Source organism: Maylandia zebra, linkage group LG11, assembly GCF_041146795.1.
Source record: "Maylandia zebra isolate NMK-2024a linkage group LG11, Mzebra_GT3a, whole genome shotgun sequence".
NCBI lineage: Eukaryota > Metazoa > Chordata > Actinopteri > Cichliformes > Cichlidae > Maylandia > Maylandia zebra.
Genome location: NC_135177.1, coordinates 37,091,594 through 37,113,059, shown reverse-complemented (window position 1 = coordinate 37,113,059; position 21,466 = coordinate 37,091,594). Strand labels below are relative to the sequence as shown.

At 43.1% G+C, this 21,466-nt stretch overlaps 1 protein-coding gene across 1 annotated transcript in view; it reads right to left on the bottom strand.

Annotated features, from left to right (window-relative positions):
* The window catches only part of LOC143421176 (copine-4), a 94,468-nt gene extending 75,013 nt beyond the window's left edge, over positions 1–19,455 (bottom strand). Inside the window, exons 1-2 of the mRNA XM_076890338.1 lie at positions 19,282–19,455; positions 168–359 (exon numbers count right to left, since the gene is read on the bottom strand). Of these exons, the coding sequence (XP_076746453.1) occupies positions 168–338 (171 nt within the window). The 5' untranslated portion in view covers positions 339–359; positions 19,282–19,455. The remainder of the gene's footprint in view (positions 1–167; positions 360–19,281) is intronic.
* Between the last annotated feature and the right edge of the window lie 2,011 nt (positions 19,456–21,466).

Here is a 21,466-nt window from a genome sequence, read left to right as displayed (position 1 = left end):
GAACTGGCTGATGTGTGAAGAGATTTTTGAGACGCAGCATCTCAAACTCAAACAAACCCCCAAACTAATGCGAAAACAATCTGAAGCTTTAGCAAACAGGTACAAAACAACAGCACAACGCACCATTAAAACCATTACAAACCACTGCGGTTGTCATGGTCACCTACCTCCATCCACTGTCCGTGGGACTGCATGTTGAGCACAATGCAGGGGTCGGGTTTGGACAGAGCGTCCCGGTCTGAGATCCCTTTACAGGTGAGTCTGAGCTCCACTTTGGTGAGACAGGGACTGCTGAACAAGCCCAGAGAGTTGGCTGCGGACTCGTAGATGTCACTCATGGTGGAGGCGGGACAGGAAGTCTGAAGGAGAAGCAGAAAAGTTCCAGAAAAGGCAGCATTAAGCACCTTTAGTTTAGGTAGTTTAGAGTCCCCGCGTACATTTCGCTGACAGCCTCAAAGACATGTCTGAACCGTCACCATCGAGCCATTTCTCACTGCACGAACGATTCATGTACTGACCAGAATCAGTCCTGACCGCTGTCAGGCTCACAAATATCCTCTCCAGGGCAGAAACTTCTCAAAACTACTTACAACAAGCACCACTGTTATAATTAGAGATGGCACGACACCACTGCTACTGCTTCAACGTGCTACGGTTATGATCCGAGTTACGCCGTGTCGCAAGTTTTGTGAGGTGCTTTTTTGATATTTAATGGATCAAATTGCATGTTTTATTTCTCTCCGATATCCGATCCAGTAATTTACGTCAGTATCGGACCGATACCGATACGTAATATCGGATCAGTCCATCTCTAGTTACAATATCAGTGAAGAGCATGATGCGACTCAACAAAATGCCAGCTCACGAGTCCTCCTGATCACGCAGTGGAAACAGGAAGACAGAAAGAGCCAATCACATGGCCAATCATTGCACCTACCCCGAGTTCCTGCAGCAAACAGGTGCTCAGCATCAATGAGCCTCTGAAGGGCAGTAAGCTAACAGCCAGGGATATGATTCATGCAGCTTTTGTATTGTGAATTCGTACATCATCGCCACTGCAGGCTTATTAAATTCTGTTTTTCCACAAACATTTGCTTCCAGCTGTTTAAAAATGGTCACCACTGGATTGTGCTGATTGGACCAAACCGATGCAAGGAATTGTAAGGCAGATTCTTTCAAGCATCCAGCTTGTAATCCTACAGTAACCCCGTTTAGGGAGTAGGGGATATTTCAGCTTTTACAACAGTACAAATACACATCGCTGCAGAGGAACGACCAAAGTAAAAGAGACTACAAGTTAGGGGTGGGCGATAGAAACGATATACGATAGAAACTATATAAATTTGGCCAACGATAGAGATTTTGACTATACCGCTCTACCGGGATAGCGCATGTTGATGATGTCAAAAGCATCGCAGCGGCTAAAACCATTATCATCTGCAAATTATGGCGGGCGACAGTCATAGCAAAGAGGTGAAGCACTTTTGAAATGTGGGGAAAGCCAAAAACTGCGCTTCCTCCACTTCCGTAACATCGATTCATTAATGTTGAATTCTCTCGCAGCTGCTCTGTTCCCATGTTGTTGCAGTATATTAATGACTAACCTCGTATTGTGGATGAATGCTCTCAGTTGTTCTCCTGACTGAAGTTGCCCCGTGTACAGCATCCTGCTATGCGATTGCATTTGTCCCTGACCACCAGAATCCCGCACGTTAACTTTTATCGAGTGGAAAAAAGTTGGCTTCATCCTCCAGCTTCACTGTGCTAATGTTATGCTAACATAGCTGTGTCGCTAGCAATCACGTAGCACAACATTATATACCAGCTAGCCCAACTTCAGTAACCCTGCAAATGCCACTGCTGTTTAGTTTCCTGTCTTTATGTTAGAAGTGACAGCAGAGCTGTACGTTTGAATTAGTTTCAAAAATCTCTGATATGAAATGTTTAGGTGGAAACTAGCGAGCTAACTTCCTGTTAACTTCTAACTCCGTTAAATTTAATAAATTCTGTTTTCATGGATGTTAAACTTAAATTGTTACACCTGGTAAAGCAGCATCGCTGATGATTTTATTAAAGATGAAAGAATTTGGACCGTTTTTAACTCTGTGTTGTTTGACTTTGGGACCTGAAGCAGACGGAGTTTTGGACCCAGATTACTCCGCGAAGCTCCTCACTACGGCAGCCGTAATGCTCTGACATCCATCAAGCAGGGCGGCTTACCAAAGTTGTGCTAAAACATTTTTAACAGATTTCTGCAGCCAAAATCGGTCCGAGGTCAGTAAGCACAACCAGAATTCATACATAAGGAACACTCTCGATTTTTGAGAAAATTAAAGGATTTTAAGTCCTTATAGTGTGGAAAATACGTTATACAGAAGAAAAGAATATATCGTGATATATATTGTTACCGCACGTGCTTCAAATTATACCGCGATATGGATTTTAGGCCATATCGCCCAGCCCTACTGGAGTCTAGACAGAAGCATCTCCAATGGAAGAACCATGGAACCTGATTAAACACAGGAGAGTTATGTTTTTCATTCAGATTAGTTTATGCAATTATATTTGGTCTTAAAATATTGGTTCTTGTTTTTATTCTTTCCCCGGTTGGCAGCGACACACCGACCAGCTGACCACCATAAAACAACAAAAATAGAAGAACATGCCAATAACTGCAAAACACTGCGGCGGCCATCATGAAGTCCTACAGTTACTCACTTAAAAGAAAAGAAGTGTTTGAGGAGCCGATAATGAAAAATGAAAGAGAGGAGGACAGATGGAGGACAGGGAGTGAATCAGGAAGTGGAGATGAGTAGTAAGGACGGAGGCGTGTGGAAAAGCACTTAAACCACTCGAGGACCTGCGATTGTGCCTTGTGTGACACCACCCAGAAAAAACACCTTTCAGAGACTCCAGCTCATGCGTAAAGCCGCAGGATTAACTGAAAGAAGCAATAATACTTTGTTCTGTTCACTTAAATTAGCTGTGAACGGATTTTGTGAACTTGTGTAAATTGGGGGATGAACTGTGAGGACTTTGTGTTGTGGGTGGAGGTGAGATGGATGTTTTCTCATTGACGTCAGACTTCTGATCATCTAGTGGACGTCAGAGGAACTGCAGCCATGGAGGCTCTGAGTCGCAGCAGCAACACGTAACAATAATTATTCCAGGTCTTTATGACAGACAGGAGAACTTTATAATAACTTTACAAGACATTTCCCAGCCTCTGAGTGATTTCATTTCATCACTGATTTACATATCATAATTGCATGGAAATCCTCCCTGTCAGAGTGGAATGAATGCAACCAGCAGCCAGAGCGAGTCTGCTGAACTGGTGCTAATTAAATCGGAATAAGAGATGATTTTATTCATTACATGCATTTAATTGTATTTGATGAAATAACTCCTATTCATCCAGGACAATCTAATTATACAGTGTAGAAAAAATTACGTTCAAAACGATGTTCACATAATTAATTCGCACGTCTGGACTCGCTGTGCGTGATAACTGACCCTCTCTCCGTGACACTGCTCTGATTGAGTTGCTTAATTTGATTATTAGAGACCTGCTTTTATATCTCTGCTGCTGTGAGGAGCCTCGCATCCTGTCTCTAATTACTAGGGCTGCAACGATACACAAAATTCACGGTTCGGTTCGATATTTTTTCGATACAAAAAATGTTCATGCCTTTTTAATTTGTCATTTATTAAAATTATAAATATATATTTTAACTCAAAAGTACAGTTTTTAAATTTAATGTTGCTGAAACAACAAAATAAAAAAAAATAATAAATCTATCTGATGGAGAAATCCCTCATCTTTGGAAAAGAGAGTTTATTACAGAGAAATGTCTCTTTCAAAATAAAAGCTCTACTATACGCTTCTTCTGGGCTATATTCTCAGCAGCATATTAAACATATCAGGTCCCCATAAGGAGAATCCTGTGCTAACGGCTGTCTAAATGACTCGGGTAAAGTTTGTAGCATGCATGCTTGTTGTTTTTGTCTGCTTCCACTTGTCTTTGCACTAGGATGATGTCAGAGTAAATGTGCAGTCATATTCGTTGTGTTCCCACTAGTGCTGTCAGCGTTAATCTGAAATGACGTTAACGCCACAACACGGCAAATCTCCGTTAACGAGTTACAGCGTATTGCCCTGTGCAACACGTTAACGAGCTAACTGCGCTAACACACTAGTTCCCACCAATTGAGCATTGCGTGGCACATCCAACATACTGTTTTACTTTAGTCCATGACGCGCTTACCTTCAGGGTCATACGTCACATGAAAACCAAAATAGTTCCAAACGCCAGATCTGAATGAGGGTGGGGGAGGTTCAATTTCGGGTAGCGTTGAGGCAGTTGCCATGTTGCAACGAGCTAAGCTGCGTACTCGCATTCTCAGCGAGACCGGACGTGCCAGGAACGCGAGCACGGACTCGTGATTTGTACAATTGGAACATCAGCGTACTTGATGATATCACAGGTCCGGAGTTTTTACTGCCGTCCCCTCTTAATTTAACTGTGAGTAATATGTTATGAAGCTTCACTTTAATCACAGCCAAACCGGTTTACTCAGGAACAAATAAAACACTGAAATAAACCAAACATTAACATTTAGAAGTGATCTAAGTGACTTATATATATATATCATGTTTAACCTCAGTAGTGAAATCTCTATTAATAAAAATATTGTATATATGTATATGTATGTATGTGTGTATATATATATATACATGCATGAAGAGGATGATGTGGACAAAATACTCATTTGCCTAATAATTCTGCACTCCCTGTATATGTGTGTGTGTGTGTGTGTGTGTGTGTGTGTGTGTGTGTGTGTGTGTACACACACACATATATATATATATATATATATTAATGAGCACTCTGATCTTCAGCCCCATTGTCTCCTGCTGGCAGATAAACTCCGCCCTGACAGGAAGCCCTTTCTGTTGGGTCAAGACAGAGTGATCGTATCTCCACCTCGACTCCCAACCAATCACTCCATCACCTCCCTCCATTATCCCATCAGCAGCACTCGGGTTGATCTGATTAACCCCGGGCAGAGCGAGGTTTTGGTATCCGAAGCACTTCACAGGAGGAAGTTACACTTATCCTCTAATAAAAATATAAGATATTCTCCTTACACAGCTGGCTCAGGTTACAGCCCTGAGGAACGATGGAGGGAATGTTTCAGAAACAGGACACAGATCTGTTCTTTCTGTGGAGGAGATCATGTTCTACCAATCAATGGAGTTTATAATAGACCAATCAAAGGCTGCTTATGAGTCTTTTTATAGAGCTATTAAGATTCTTATCACTAAAACCACGAAGGAGAATTCTTCACTCAACACCATGCTGCTGGAGAACAAACGCCCTGCACCACACAGACTGACCTACACTGAGCCTTCCACCAGTCCGAACCATCGCGAAGGCCAAACTGGGACCACACCGAGACAGAACACACGTTTACAGAATAACTTTAAGTTCTGTTTTAAAGAACACAAAAGAATAAAAATGTCTGAAGACAAGTCCAAAACCAGCCCAAAGCATCTAAACAAGTCTGAAATCACATTTCTGAAACCAACGATACATCTCACTTCCTTTTTGCCGCCATGATAACTGGCTGTAGTTATCATTCTCACGCAGACACAGATACCTGCTGATCAACGCACAGTAACATCAACACCCTGCTGATCCCAGTCACTGATTGGTGTGGATTAAAAGCTACGACCACAGCTGCACCCCACAGTTACATGCATAACTGAAAATAGCTCCAAGCAGAAGCCCCAAACGTCAGCCTGGATGACAACAACACAGATCTGTGTTTCATTGAGCAAACAGCTTATCTTTAATAATAAATCAAAGTTACAAGAGAAACTACTTCCCTGTTGTCACAGTGTTCAGCTCCTGTGAGCCTCACTCAGTGAGGGTGCATCCCCATAAAACACATGTATATGTAGGTGTGGGTGTAGGTGCGTGAAAGCTAGTGGACACTGTGAACATGGAGGAGTTAACACAGCTGGCACATCTGTGTGAAAATGTTTGTACTTCCTGTCACCTAGTTCATAAGGAGTAAACTAGAATCTGTCATAAATTTCTTTGATGGCCTTCTGTGAGTCATTTGTACAGCATTCATACTGTGCATATGTGTTTTATTGTGAAAGAAACAAACAGGAATAAGCCTTTTTGTGAAGAAGAATTCAGAACATTCATATTAATTAATAAGAAAAACCAGTAACCGTATGACCTGTTGCAGTAAACATCTGCTTCCTCTAAACACAGTCAATGTAATTTACCAACTGTATGTCTTATTATGTGTGTTTATGCCTTTAATTTGTCTTTCAGGTAGACGATGCTTCTTTTGAGCTGTTCAGCTCCTCCCACAAAATCAGTCAGCATCGCTGTTACATCATCCTTCCATATTTATTCATAAAACAACACGGCTGACACAAAGTGCCGTACAACCTAAACAATGAAAATAAATCAGATATAAATAAAACCATAAATAAAAAGCAAATGCAAAAAGTCAAATAACAAGATGTGAGCAGACACAGCTCAGAGACACTCAGTTCAGTTTTTGTCACACTTTTTGAATCACTGTCTCTCTCGTGATTACTGCATTTGGACGTGTTCTTCATAAATTCCTGCAGCTCGCTGCACGACGAGCATTACATGGTTAGAAGTCACACATGAGGTGATGTCATGATGTGCTTCTCGCCGTCCTCCAGATAAAACAAACCTCAGCTCCATATTGTTTCTGCTTTTCAGTGAACCTGTCACTGTCTCTGCTCAGTCTGATTTAATGAGCTGCAGCTCGCAGAGACCCCGGAGTCAAAAATGACCTTTGACCCGCTTCACTCTTTCTTTTCTTTCTTTTTAATGTATCGCCACATTTGGCACACACAGTGTCACCGTAATGTTGCCTTCACTGTCAGTCAAACTCCACACAGAGAGTTTTTAGGAGCTCAAACTTTACCTGATATTTGTAACACACACAGCAGCTGAATTTATGAAACGCAGGAAACGTCAGAGCAAAAACATCTAATGAGACAAACATGTCGCTGCACGTTGTGACGCGCCATCCATCCATGCATCCATCCATCCATCCATCCATCCATCCATGCATCCATCCATCCATGCATCCATCATCCATGCATCCATTCATCCATCCATCCATGCATCCATTCATCCATGCATCCACCTATGCATCCATCCATCCATCCATCCATGCATCCATCCATCCATCCATCCATCCATCATCCATTCATCCATGCATCCACCTATGCATCCATCCATCCATCCATCCATGCATCCATCATCCATCCATGCATCCATCATCCATTCATCCATCCATCCATGCATCCATCATCCATTCATCCATGCATCCATCCATGCATCCATCCATCCATCCATGCATCCATCATCCATTCATCCATGCATCCATGCATCCATCCATCCATCCATCCACCCATGCATCCATCCATGCATCCATGCATCCATCCATCCATCCATGCATCCATCCGTCATCCATCCATCCATCATCCATTCATCCATGCATCCATGCATCCATCATCCATTCATCCATGCATCCATCCATCCATCCATCCATCCACCCATGCATCCATCCATGCATCCATCCATCCATGCATCCATCCATCCATCCATCCATCCATCCATCCATCCATCCATCCATGCATCCATTCATCCATGCATCCATGCATCCATCCATGCATCCATTCATCCATGCATCCATGCATCCATCCATCCATCCATCCATGCATCCATTCATCCATGCATCCATCCATCCATGCATCCATCCACCCATGCATCCATCCATGCATCCATCCATCCACCCATGCATCCATCCATGCATCCATCCATCCATGCATCCATCCATCCATCCATGCATCCATCCGTCATCCATCCATCCATCCATCCATCCATCCATCCATCCATCCATCCATCCATCCATCCATGCATCCATCATCCATTCATCCATCCATGCATCCATCCATCCATGCATCCATGCATCCATCCATCCATGCATCCATCCATCCATCCACCCATGCATCCATCCATGCATCCATCCATCCATGCATCCATCCGTCATCCATCCATCCATCCATCCATCATCCATTCATCCATGCATCCACCCATGCATCCATCCATGCATCCATCCATTTTCTTAACCTCTTATGGAATTCAGGCTTGCTTGGGGCTGGAGCCTATCCCATCTATTGTAATATTAATTGCTGGTTCTAAATTTGTCCTGTGTGTGTGTGTGTGTGTGTGTGTGTGTGTGTGTGTGTGTGTGTGTGTGTGTCATGTAATGCAAAATGAGAACACAAATGCAAACTCTGACACAGTGTATGACAAACAGAGAATTTTATTGTGGCTGATTTCAAAAGGGAACAAACATCTGAACTCGCTCACAGGGGGGTAACAGATGCTGTGCGATGCACAAAGGAGTGACGGGACTCACACACACAGTAACACACACACACACTGAGGGCTGATTGGGGAAACAAGGCACGGGTGAAACAAAACGAAGGAAGCAAATCTAAGGACAAAGAAGAAAAGATGAAGAGAGTTAACAGTGAAACAGCTGACACGAAGACAGACACTTGACAAGAAGGTACAGGAGACACTGGACAGGTTAAACTAATAAACACCAGAACATGAATGAAAGCACAATATTAACTCTTCACATTTGCACCTCACGCACTGAACCAAACAAAGATTTCTCTCTGACCAAGAAAGAAGAAGAACTGCAGATCAACAATTAAACTTCCATCAGAAGAGCAGCAACACTGTCTCAAGGTAAAAGTCTCTAAGTGATATTTTTGTGGGGTGTATGCCCAACTGTAACATTAGTAGCATTTTGTGATGACATTAAATTAATATTGAGCAGAACTGAGTTCAGCTTTCTGGTGCAGGTGCCATGAAAGTGTTTCATGTGGACTCTCCTTCCTCTCACTGCAAACAAACAATGAAATCAAACTAAAACTCTCAGACATAACGAGAAAACTCGAAAAAGCCAACAGAACAAAACCCAGCATGCCAGCGTGGTGACAAACTGCAGGCTCATCAGCCAACAGCAACCTCTCAGAGCCTAGATCGCTGTTAAACACCTTCCCAGGAAGGTGTAGTAAAAAGTCATCATGATGGGTGTGCTGACTCCAAAGGAGTTGAGTTTCCTAAGGAGGTGTAGCCGTTGGTGGCACCTCCTGAGATTCTCCTCTGTGTTGGCAGAGAATTTCAGGAGGTTGTCAAAGATGGTTCCCAGGTATTTGTACTCCTCAGCTACCTCCACTGGCTTCCCGTGGATGGTGGTGGTGACTGAAGCAGCCAGATCCCTCTGCCTACTGGAGAAGGTCACCACCATCTCTTTGGTTTTGCTCACGTTCAGTTCAAGTTTGGAGCTGTCACACCTCTCTACAAACTCCTGCAGAGTGGGCCCGTGGTGCTGTGAGGGCCTGACAGCAGTGACAGGAGAACTGTGTCGTCAGCATATTTCACCAGGTGACAGCTGGGCTGTGTGGATCTGCAGTCATCAGTGTAGAGGATGAAGAGCAGGGGGGAGAGCACACAGCCCTGGGGGGAGCCAGTGGAGGTGGAACAGAGACCGGAGAGAGTTGTTGACCCGAACTTTCTGAGTCCTGTTGGTCCAATATCCACAGGATCAGCTGATCATCCAGGTGAAATCGGGAGGAAAGTTTAGTGGCCAGGATGTGAGGCTGCAGAGTGATGAACGCTGATGAGAAATCAGCAAACAGAAGTCTGGTGGAGGAGTCAGGGAGCTCCAGATGTTTGTGGATGGAGTCCAAGATGAAGATTTTTGCATCATCAACACCTCTGCGTGCACGGTAAGCAAACTGGAGTGGGTCCATCAGGGGGTCAGTTGCTCTTACGATGTGCTGTTTTATGATCTTCTCCATGGCTTTCATCACCAGGGAGGCGATGGAGGAGACTTTGGGTTGTTTCTTTTGGAGATGAGGATGACTGTGGAGTGTTTCCACAGCTGGGGGACAGTGTGACTGTTAACTGAGGGTTGAAATAGACTCCGAACACACTTCCTAGTTGCCCTGCACAGTGCCTCACAACTCGACTGCTGATGTTGTCAGGGCCGGGTGAGCTCCTCTCCCTGGTCCTCCTGAGGGCTCTCACCACGTCCTCCGTCCTGGAGGTGAGTGCAGAGCTGCCAGGTTTGAGTGGATCTGGACTCCTCAAGCTGGGTGATGTTGTCCGTCACAAAGCTGGTGTAGAAAGCGTTGAGGTCGTCAGGGAGGGAGGAGGGGTTGCTGCCCTCCACCTGGGTGGTTGGGTGTTGGGTGGTGACCGCAGTATTCACAGAGGCCATGGTTTTGAGGCCCTGCCAGGCTGAGTGGAGGTCCCCTGTGGTGAATTTTATTTCAACTGTGTTTTTATACTCCAGTTTAGCCGTTTTTATGGCCTCTTGACCTCTTGATGTGGCACTCGAGTCTTTTAAGTGATGTATGTGTAACACTAATTTTGCTAAGAGCTATTCAAATAAACTTTATTATTATTACCATTAATATGATGCTAAAGAGGACCTTTGGAGTATCTTGAGCTACCTGAGAACTTTATGTAGCTGTGAGCTTCATTTATGGAACTTTAAAGGACGTAAAAAAAAGTTTTAAAAAAGTAGAAGACAACAAACACAGCCTGCTGCCTGATTAACCTGCTGCAGCTGCTGCATCAGAACACCAACACTAAAGTTCGCCTTGCATGTGATGCAGAGATACTGGAAGCATGACAGCAGATGAGTGAGGCTGCAGACGCTGCAGAGGATGATTCAAACACAGGCTGTAGGTGTGGATGTCCTCATTCGCTGAGGGTCATGATGAAGTGATGCACTAATGAAGTGAGGGTGTGACGGGCGTAGGTATGTGACTGAACATGGAAGCTAATCAGTTAAGAGTTAGCGTGTTTGTAGGGGAGGAACGCATCTCTGTTCTTGCTTCGTGTCTCTGACCTGCAGACACTCCTCTGTAAGTGTCACAGCGAGGTGTGCAGGTGGATGCAGCTTCAGCTGCTCAGTCAAGCGGCGGATGAATCCTCCCACCTGCTGAGGCTCGCAGCGCGATGACATCCAACAACAGATTAAAGAGACGCTCATGAAAATCACATCACACAGATCCCTGTGCAGCTGCAACACTACAGTTATTAATTCATGTCATTCAGAGGCTCCGCTCGCTGATGCCGGCGGGTTCTGGGTAACGTAGCGGGTTTCAGCTCGGCGATGAGCAAACAAAGTGTTTGTGCAGAAGAATAAAAAGTGCGAGCGCTTCAAGCAGAGCACAGAGAGAACACGACAGCCAAGCACGTTTCTGCAGCAATAACCTCTAACAGGCTCATCATTCATTATGTTTCAAAGATCAAGAAACTTACACTTTTCTCCTGATTCAAATGCTATCAACTCGTTATCAGCTGGTCCTATCAGCTGGTCTCAGCTGGTCCAGTCCTGCTCTGAAAGCTCAGGTCCTCCACTCGTACAGTGAAACTTTAAAAAGTGATGAAAAAGCCGTGCTGATGTTCATGGATGCATTTTTCATCACATCTTCGAAACTAAAATATTTCAACAGAAAGACTTTTTTTGTCTGTAGAACACTTATCTGGGCCCGTGTTACCATGGTAACCAAGGAAACAGCTGTTCAAGGTAGCAGCTATGAACCCAAACTGATGTGTTTCTAGACTTCACTGAGTTTAATGCCAGATTTCACAAACACACACACTGACATCAGGTGTGATTCAACCACAAAGCCTTACAACCTCCAAATGGTGACTTTTAACCCTTTAAAAGTGGAAATATTAACTTCATGTATATGGACATATATGAGTACAGATGAGACCAGAAAGACGAGAAACTGGGGGAGTCCAAATTCATGGGCTGCATCCTCCTGAGGACGCATTTGTAGAGCGATTACGTCACAGCGACGTGACGAAGGCTGTCCAAATTCGTAGACTCCTCCGAATGCAGCCGACAAATGCGTCCTCCTTTTCCCCGAATTTGAAGGATGGGTCGGGTGTGTCCTTCGTGGCCTACCATATCCCAGAATTCATAGCGCGGCCCAGCCAAACTCCAGTTTCCAACAATGGCGGCCGCTACTAAGTTTTAAAATTACTCTTAGTAATCTTTCTGGGTCACAAAATAAACTTTTAACACATTTTCAGGTGAGAAAGTAGCTGTGCAAACATCAAATATCTGCTCAGTTTATCAAGACACCGCATATTTGCAAAAGTGCTTCGACGTTTTCAGAGACGTCTTCTACCCACCAGCTCGATAGCTAGCCGGGAGCTCGAGGGTCACTGGAGCCGCAGAGAACGGCACAACTCCCGGCACATCATGTTCAGATCACCGCGGACTTTCGCTTCTCAGGTTAAACGTGATATATGAGTCACTTAGACAACCTAAAAATGTTATTGTTGGGCTTTTCTCAGTGTTTTATTTGTTCGTGAGTAAATCAGTTTGGCTGAGATTAAAGTTATTAGATTAGATTAAACGTTATTAATCCATCGGGTGATTTTCACACAGCTGAATAAACGTCAAACAGAAAGCTGATTAAACAGAAGTGTGAGACGGTCGAGAATTTACGCCAGTGTCCTGTTATATTTTAGATATCGAGGAGCAGACGGCCGAGTTTATTAAACTCCACCGAGACAGCGGTGACACAGATCAGAAGGCTAAACCGTCCAATTTCAAAGCCGTTTACTTCCAGCCTACCCGACCTTCTGAGGACCCGGCCACGTAGACTGCGAAGGCCGGGTCCTCAGGAGGATGCAGCCCATGAATTTGGACACGACTACTCTGCTCAGTTCAGAAAATCAGTGATGGAGGTGATGGGGATAAATAATCCATGAAGACGGCGATTTTAAACGCCAGGGAAGAGAAGAATCCCTGTGCTTTTATTTTGAAAGTCCTGTTAACCTGTTAACCACCAGTGGAGAAAAATACTTATAAGGCGGCTCATGACTTTTGCACAGTACAGTACTTTTTTCCCCTTTATTTTGTCAATAAGCAAACAAACATGTTAACCTGAAGCTGAATGGCTGAGAGCAGCCGGAGCTCAGGGATGAGCGAGTGAACTCTGGGTTAGCGACTTTAATTGGACTGAATTGGAATGAATGGGCCACTTCGTGCTGTTCAATATTCAGTTGTTGTGATTCATGACTGCGGCGCATTAAGCCGCATTCGGGGCAGGATGGAAAAACAGGACAGCTGCTCAGAGTTCATGCATTTTTCACTGTTAGCTCTGTGTTCACACTGGTTAAACAGGCCCGATCAGCTCCATTCAGCGTGTTCCTGAGTTGTAGCAGTTTGTCTCCACCAGCAGCACAAAGCAAACAAACTGATGGCTGCTTACACGTCGACCGGATCAGTATTAATGTGTTTCCTGAGAGTTGTGCAGCTTCACCGGCTCTGAATCGAAATGTTCTCGTGTTGAAGTTTAACACAAAGTGTCGATATCCATCCATCCATCCATTCGCTTCCGCTTATCCTTTTTTCAGGGTCGCGGGGGGCGCTGGAGCCTATCCCAGCTGTCATAGGGCGAGAGGCGGGGTACACCCTGGACAGGTCGCCAGTCTGTCGCAGGGCCAACACACAGGGACAGACAACCATTCGCACTCACATTCTCTCCCGCAGTCACACCTAGTGGCAATTTGGATTTTCCAATTGACCTACTGTAGCTATGTGTGTGTGTGTGTGTGTGTGTGTGTGTGTGTGTGTGTGTGTGTGTGTGTGTGTGTGTGTGACAGAATGCAGAAATCTAGCTTTTGAACATATTCCAACCCCCCAAAAAAGACAAATTATGGAATTTTCTGCAACTGAATATTTCATTAATTTTGGTTGGTCTTCCTTGAGTTTGGCCTCTTTGGCTCAGTGGGCATTATAACCTACAACTCTTGCACCAATTTTGAACATAACAATGAAGCTGAAAAAATGTAGTTGTGCACCAACATCGCAATTCCATTACTTTTTATCCTGGCTTACCTTGGTGTGGTTTTCAGAGTGCTTCAGAAAGATGAGGAAATCTGTTTCTTGCACCCATCCTGATTTATTTCCACTACCAGTACTTCCTACTGGTCCATCTCTGACACAGAGGTCTGCATAATGTATGTGTGTGAACACAAACAGGCATTAACCGCATATACAAATGTGACCAGTGAACCTCTCTCTGCTGATGTCGTTCACAAACTTGTTTAATATAAGTTAAAGTAATAGTGTGGTAAGTTGTAACATCTGCATTATTGTTACAACTAACCCAGACTGTTGCTGTTACAACTGACCCAGACTCCTATAGCCATGAACTCGCTAACATTACAGCCAACGGCTAAAACATTAGCACTAAAGACCTACACAGAATATATCCCCATAGACATACAAATAACATAATTTAAGTTTGATGAGTTTAACTGCAAAGCAGATAATGCTATTACAAATTGAAATAAAGTAGAAAAACTTACTTTTTGGCATACAAATTACTTTTTTTCGTGTTAAATTGTCTGTGTTTGACGAAATGTGCTGATTTTTCACATGTGATAGCAGAACTGAATTGGGCATGCACAGGATGAGTCACATCATTTGAAACTTAGCCCTGATTGGAGAAATTGAAAGTGTTACAACTATCCCCGGTCTCCCCTACTGACCTTACTTTGAGTTTGATTCCATAAAAAGTGACAAAAACATGAGTGTCCGCTGTGCGTGGGAAGAAAACTTCTTTTTACAGCGAAAAAACCCCTAAACTTCCAACAAGCACCGAGTAGCTACGACGTAATGGGAAACTCACAGAGAAACTCGCGGATTCTTCCACTGACCGCAGCACACCTGCACCAGGGTAAACCTCCGCCTGCCCCACTCCTGCTTTACAGGTGAAAATAGAGCAACAGGACCGCTGAGTCTTTGACTTTATTTATTTTCTGCTGTGTTTTACTTGCATCTATTTGAAAGACTGAGTGTAAACACAAAAAATATTTTATTTTATGAGCTGGAATGTGCAGAAAATAGGTTTAAATGTTAAACAAATTTCTTCCAGTCAGAGAATGTTGCAGATAATTAAATGTTTGCTTGATGCATAAAGTTAAAAGATTAAAACTAATAAAACAAGTTTTAAAAAGAGACTTTTCCATCTGATTACATTTTGTATGATGGATTATGTAGAAAAAGTAGAATTGGGCTGAAAGATCTATCACTTTATCACCTCTTCAGGTTGTAAATCGTGTTTTTAAAAAGTAACTAAGTAACTAAGTAATTAATTACTTTTGAAAATAAGTAATCAGTAAAGTAACGGGATTACTTTTTTGGGGAAGTAATCAGTAATTAGTTACTGATTACTTTTTTCAAGTAACTTGACCAACACTGATGGCGACACAGGAGGATGTAGCTGCTCGCTGTCTGCTCAGCTTCACCTCAGCTAATCAGAATCCCTGAACTGGACCTTTGACCGTGTTTAGCTGTTGGAGCCGTTGGAAACATTTTTAATGACATTATCTCACCAGTAACAGGTAATATTGATTGTGTTAACGGACAGTCCAAGAAGTCTGAGCTCCGAGAGTGAAACTAATGATGTTACTGAGCAGTAAAGGCCAAAAGGCTAAAACTGAGAAGTCAAATCATTTGTCCGTCTTTCATCTATAGTCTTTGTTCTGTGCTGAAGGGGGGGGGGGGGGGGGGGGGAAGGTACTGTAGTACAGAAGTACTACAGAGTACTTTACTACAGTACCTATGTGCCTCAGGGGGCGTTGCCATGGAGATGGCTCCATCCAGAGCAAATCTGAGTCTCTGTTGTTCTGTGACTGAAACACACAGCATCCTGTGATCAGCTGATTGTCAGCATAGTGACGGAGAGGAAGAGTGACTCACCGTGATCATCACCTGCTGTATAAATAGCACAGTGCTGCGTGAAGCTGTGAAAAACTGCCTAAACGTGCTGCCACTGCAGAAGGACAAATGAAGGGGGCGGGGTTTCTCGGGGGGAGTGGCCCGCGACTCCTGTCCCACTGACACAAATACTCCCTGAGAACGTGGATTCATCTGCAAACAGCAGCTGCTTCACACAAACACTTTCTTCTTGCAGTTAAAAAGTGACGATGCTGTTCGTTATCAGCGTCGCAGTGCTGATGCTGTGGTTCACCTCAGGTCACTGCTGTCCAACATGGACTAAAGGATCGAGTCCAGCGCTCTACATAGTTCCACGTGTGTGAAAATATCTTCCAATAAAACACCCAGCTGTTCCTGCTCTCAGCACCACTGCAGACATGAGAATATGTGCAAAGTTTAACGTTTCTATCTCTGAAAAAACTGCTGTAATCATAAGAAAATAAGACTTTTTATTGAAATTACACTAATGTAGCGATTCATCGTGTGTTCTGTCAATGGAAGCTTATTGAACTTGGATTTCTTTACATTAAAATGAACAATACACACTTTGCTCTATTTTTTTGCCCTAAAAACATAAAACACAAAGCCTGTAAAAAAAAAAGAAGAAGTTACATTTAGGGTAAAATTCAATTTTCTGTAAGCTCCACCCCCAAATTCCAAATCGACCCAGAAAGCAGATTTTTACTTATTGAGTAACATATGTGTGAAGATAACGGAGTAGAGATGAAACCTGATGAAATATTAATCATGGCACTAATATCAGATGAGCCCTAAAACGTCTTCTTCTTCTAAATACTCATTCTTTTATTTTGAAAGAGCACGGTGCTTCCTGCTGTTAGACTCTGCTGTCTGTGTGGATAAAAACTTTGCCGATAGTTTGAAAAGCTCCGGATCGCTTTAACCGCCCTGTCCTGTAACCTGTTTCAGATGTTTGCGGATGAGCTGACGGGGGAGAGGTGGCGTCTTTACGAAAACCAGAGTAGCTCACAGGTAGTTCCACATTTGCTCACGCTGCCCCCTGGTGACAGCATACAGCTACAACATGGAGACAGCGATGTGCACCTGCAGACTGCCAACACACAACCCTGGCCTTTAAAGTGTTTTTTATCTCAATTCTGTTCATTTTATGTGGCATTGTTTGTATTTTTAGTTTGTCACAGATTCTGTTGATAACATGGAGTTTCTGGCCGCAGGGCGGCGTGCGTGCACGACGACTGTCTCAGGGTCGCCTCTCTCCAACCTCCAGCTGACACTGGGCTGGTTTGAGGTCATGCTGTGAGGTGGGAGAGCGCGGAGTCCGGGCAGAGAAGGAGTTACTGGCCCGAGTGGAGGAGTTTAGTATGTTGAGCAGAGTGAGAGGATTTCTGCAGTGGTGAGGACGCTGTGCCGGTCTGTGTGGTGACGAGAGAGCTGAGCGTGAAAGTGAAGCGGAATGAAACGTGGTCCAAAACTCTTTCAACAAGCTTAGGAAAAAGAACGTTTGTAACTTTGAACTTTTCTAATCCTGTAAAAATAATCAAGTAATCTTGAGGATGTGAGCAGAGCGGGCTCGGCGGCCTGAGGCCCTGCGAGGCGTTCAAAGACATGGCACCAGGTATTTTTAGCTGAATTTAATGTCCGATTATGCAGCTGTGGCACAGGTTTATCTGCTCGTGTTTCACGGGTTTTTATCAAAGCTGCACCTTTTACATCTCCTCCCTGAGCGTTATCGCTCTTCTTCATCTCATCACCCCACACGTCTGCAAATCAGCCCAACTTCAAAGCAAATATTACAAATGTTTCCCAACCTCTGGCTCATGTGCTGCACAGAGGTCTCTGAATGCAAAACAGGTCCTCACCGTCCACTAACAGGCAGCAACCAGGACCAGGGAGTCACATGACCCCTGTGACTTTAAACTGATTGGCTACACGGAAAAGAAAAAGATGCTGGGATTTATGAGTATCTGATTTTGCAAACCTAAACTAAGCATCTATAAGAAAACAAGAATAGATTTTTAAAAAATGTTCTCAAATAGAAAGAAAGAACACGTGAGACACAGTGGCCACAACAAAGATTACACAGGGGTTAGAAAAAGATGCAAAAGGGCCCAAAACATTAAGCAACATGGACACAGAGGGGATGCCCAAACGGAGACACCAAACTAACAGATGCACAAAAGCTAACTAATAAACCGAGAAGACATGCAAAACGATCACAAAAGAGTCAAATAGTGATCTCAGAGAGACGTGAAGGGGGGGGAGTGGTCACGTGTGCAAAATTGGATGTAAAATGAATGAAAACTGAAAAAAGTTGTAAAATGTTGAGACCGGAAGTTATTAAAAACATGTAAAATGATCACAAAAAGAAACAAACAGGTGAAAAGAAAACACAAAGGTGCATAAAGGGCCTAAAAAATGATGATTAAAAAACTAACAGACAGAAACTAAATAGGTTAAAAGTAGAAAAAAGAAAAATATTGTAAAAAGAAGCAAAATGACAAAAAAAAAAAAACAAAGAAAGAAACAAAAACTGTTTTTTTTTAAACGACTCTGGAAATAAACAAACTATCACAAAGATTCATAAACGAAGCACAAATTCAAAAAACTGACAGGAAGGTGCTGCTGAGGTCACTGTGACGTCACCACAGGTGGAGACGGACTCACAAAGCATCGATGCTCTGATCAATAAACACCGAGAACCATACATGATACCAAAGTACGAATATCCTTCATTCTCGGAGAATAGATCATAACCGATGCTTTATCGATCAGTTCGAGCTGAGAAGTTTTTCATCTGCAGGGATAATAATGAATAACTCGTCTCTCTGTGCGTGGTTCACATTTATGAATAATAATGATCCATCATATTGATTAATGAGCCAAACACACAAAGCGATTAAGGACAAACATCCGTCTCCAGTCAGAGCTTCACTGGCTGCGAGGAAACGTCAGCGCTACCGAAGCTTCTCCTGCTTTTCAAAGTACCCGTGAAAAATCCACAGACAGTCACGGAGCTCACTGTGGGGTCATAAATCAACACCTGTGCTGTTTCTCACAAAGAAACACTAACACTCAATCTCATTTCAAAATAAAGGCCCAGTCCTTTCAAGACTGCATCCCTCACCCATCCACCCCTCACCTATGCATCCCTCACCTATGCATCCCTCACCCATCCACCCCTCACCCATCCATCCTCCGTGAGACTAAAGACATGAAGAGGAGAAGAGGAGAGTGCTTTGACCCTGAGATGCTCAGAGTGCTGGAGTGAATCCAGCTTTAATCACCTCTCTGTCATCATAAAGGTTAAAGAATCAGGCAGGAAGTCAGAGTGGAGACATAAACAATAAAGGAATGATGAGTAAAGGCTGTGAAAGACGAAGCTCTCTGAGTTTTTACCTGCTCAGATGTTCATGAAGAAGAAGAAGAAGAAGAAGAAGCTCCAGAGCGAGAAAAGCATCCAAAGTTTCCGCTCAGCTCAGACGGACTGAACTGAGATCAGCTGCGAGCGTACGGACACACAGCTTCATCTTCATCCTCCTCCTCTTCCACCTCCTCCTGCTCCTGTGGCTGCTGGAGAGCCTTTCCAGCTTCCAGTCACCTCGCGCAGCTTTATAGCGGGGAAAGCCTCACACACGCCGGCGGAGAGGGAGCGGAGGACGTGGGAGAGGAGCGCGGGCTGCAGCGACCCCTGCAGGCCGCACACCGGCGGCACAGGCGGGGCAGCAGAGCCGGAGGAGCGCCGCTGACTCACTTGTAATAAAGCAGTACGGTTCACATTATGATCAGAGACACAGGCAGTAAAAAAATACTAATTTATATTTTTATATCTGACTATAGATTTACGAGCTTCTTTTTCGATTCAGGTCATTTTTTTCTTCCCATATTTTTAAATTATGAATATTTTTGGTTTATTTATTGATTTATTTTATTTTTGAATTTGCCTTTTCCTTCACAGATTTTTGTTTATTTGTTTGTTTTTGTTAAATTTGGTTCTTTCTCTTTGTTGTTTTTTGTAAATGAAATTGTTTTTTCTCTACTCCGTTTCTATTTATCTGCAAACTTATGATTCTTCATTTTTTGTTTTTTATGAATTAATTTTTTTTCTCTTCAATTTTCGACTTTCCACTTTTTATTTTTATTGTTGATGATGTGTTTATCCTAAACGTGTGCTCTAGTAGGGTTGTATATTTTTACTCCATTATATTGTGGTTGAAAAAAATCATTTTGTACATTTTTGTATTTGAACCCTTTGGTTGTTTCTTATTCTGCAGCTAAAGTTATAATTCCCACAGGTTGCTTTAGTTATAGGTAAAGCTGTCACACACACACAACCCCCCCCCCCCCCCCCCCCCCCAAAAAAAAAAAACCAACCTTAATATGGGTGTATATATATATATATATATATATATGTATATATATATATATATATATATATATATATATATATATATATATATATATATATATATATATATATATATATATCTGTGAGCGCTAAAATGACTCTGTTACTATGTTACTGTAGAGCCATCCAGTCGTTCTCTAAAATTGAACATTAACTTTCTTCAAAGTGATTTAAAAGTCCAAACACCCACAGCTACAAACATCTGGCTGGCACTACCCTCTTCTAGGTTTCCTGCAAAGGATTCTCATCGCATCATTATATGCAACATGCAGCTTCTGCGTGCTACAGTGTTTGTAGGATGACCACAAGGGGGCAGTATTTACGCTTTAAACAAAGCCACTTTAACTGGAAGTGAACAAAAGCTGAATTTGCGAGCAATAGCATTTGCCTGCACATAGAGCTTACACCGCTGTCTGTATCTGTCATCATCATCATTCATTTGCTCAGTAATAAAGTGACCGAGGTATTTCACCTTTTTATGAACTTAAAGAGTTTTTGGGGCCAGTTTAAACAAAGGGAAATTTAGCTGTTTATCCTGCTTGGTTCTACATATCAAAACAGCACTTTTAGCAGCATTGTACTCAATGTCATATTGCACACCATATTCAGTACAGACATTGAGAAGCTCCTGTAACCCAGCACTGCTTGGACTAAAAACAATCAGGTCATCGGCATACATGAGATGATTTATCAATGTTTTACTGTATGGACAGATCATCAACATATAAATTAAATAAAATTGGAGACAAAATCCCACCCTGTCTGACACCATTGCTGACACCAAAGGGGGCAGAAATACTGCTTCCTCATTTAACCTGCATGTTCTGATGAGCGTACCAGTAAGAGAGAATCCTCACGATGTACTGAGGAACTCCCCGTCTCTTCATCTTATCAAAAAGTGTTCTGTGGTTCACTCGATCAGAAGCCTGAGAGGCATCAATGAAACACATGAGGACAGATGAATTTTTAGCCCTGTACAAACTGACTATTTCCTTGAGTCACATGTCAGTGTCACAGTGGCACATGTCAGTGCCGTGCTTTGGTTTGAAGCCAAACTGATTATCCAGAGAAGAGATGAACACTAACTCTGTCAAACAGGATTCTTTCTAACACCTTAGATAAAATACTGGCTAGTGCAATCGGCCTGTAATTTTCCAAACATCTCACTATTGCAGC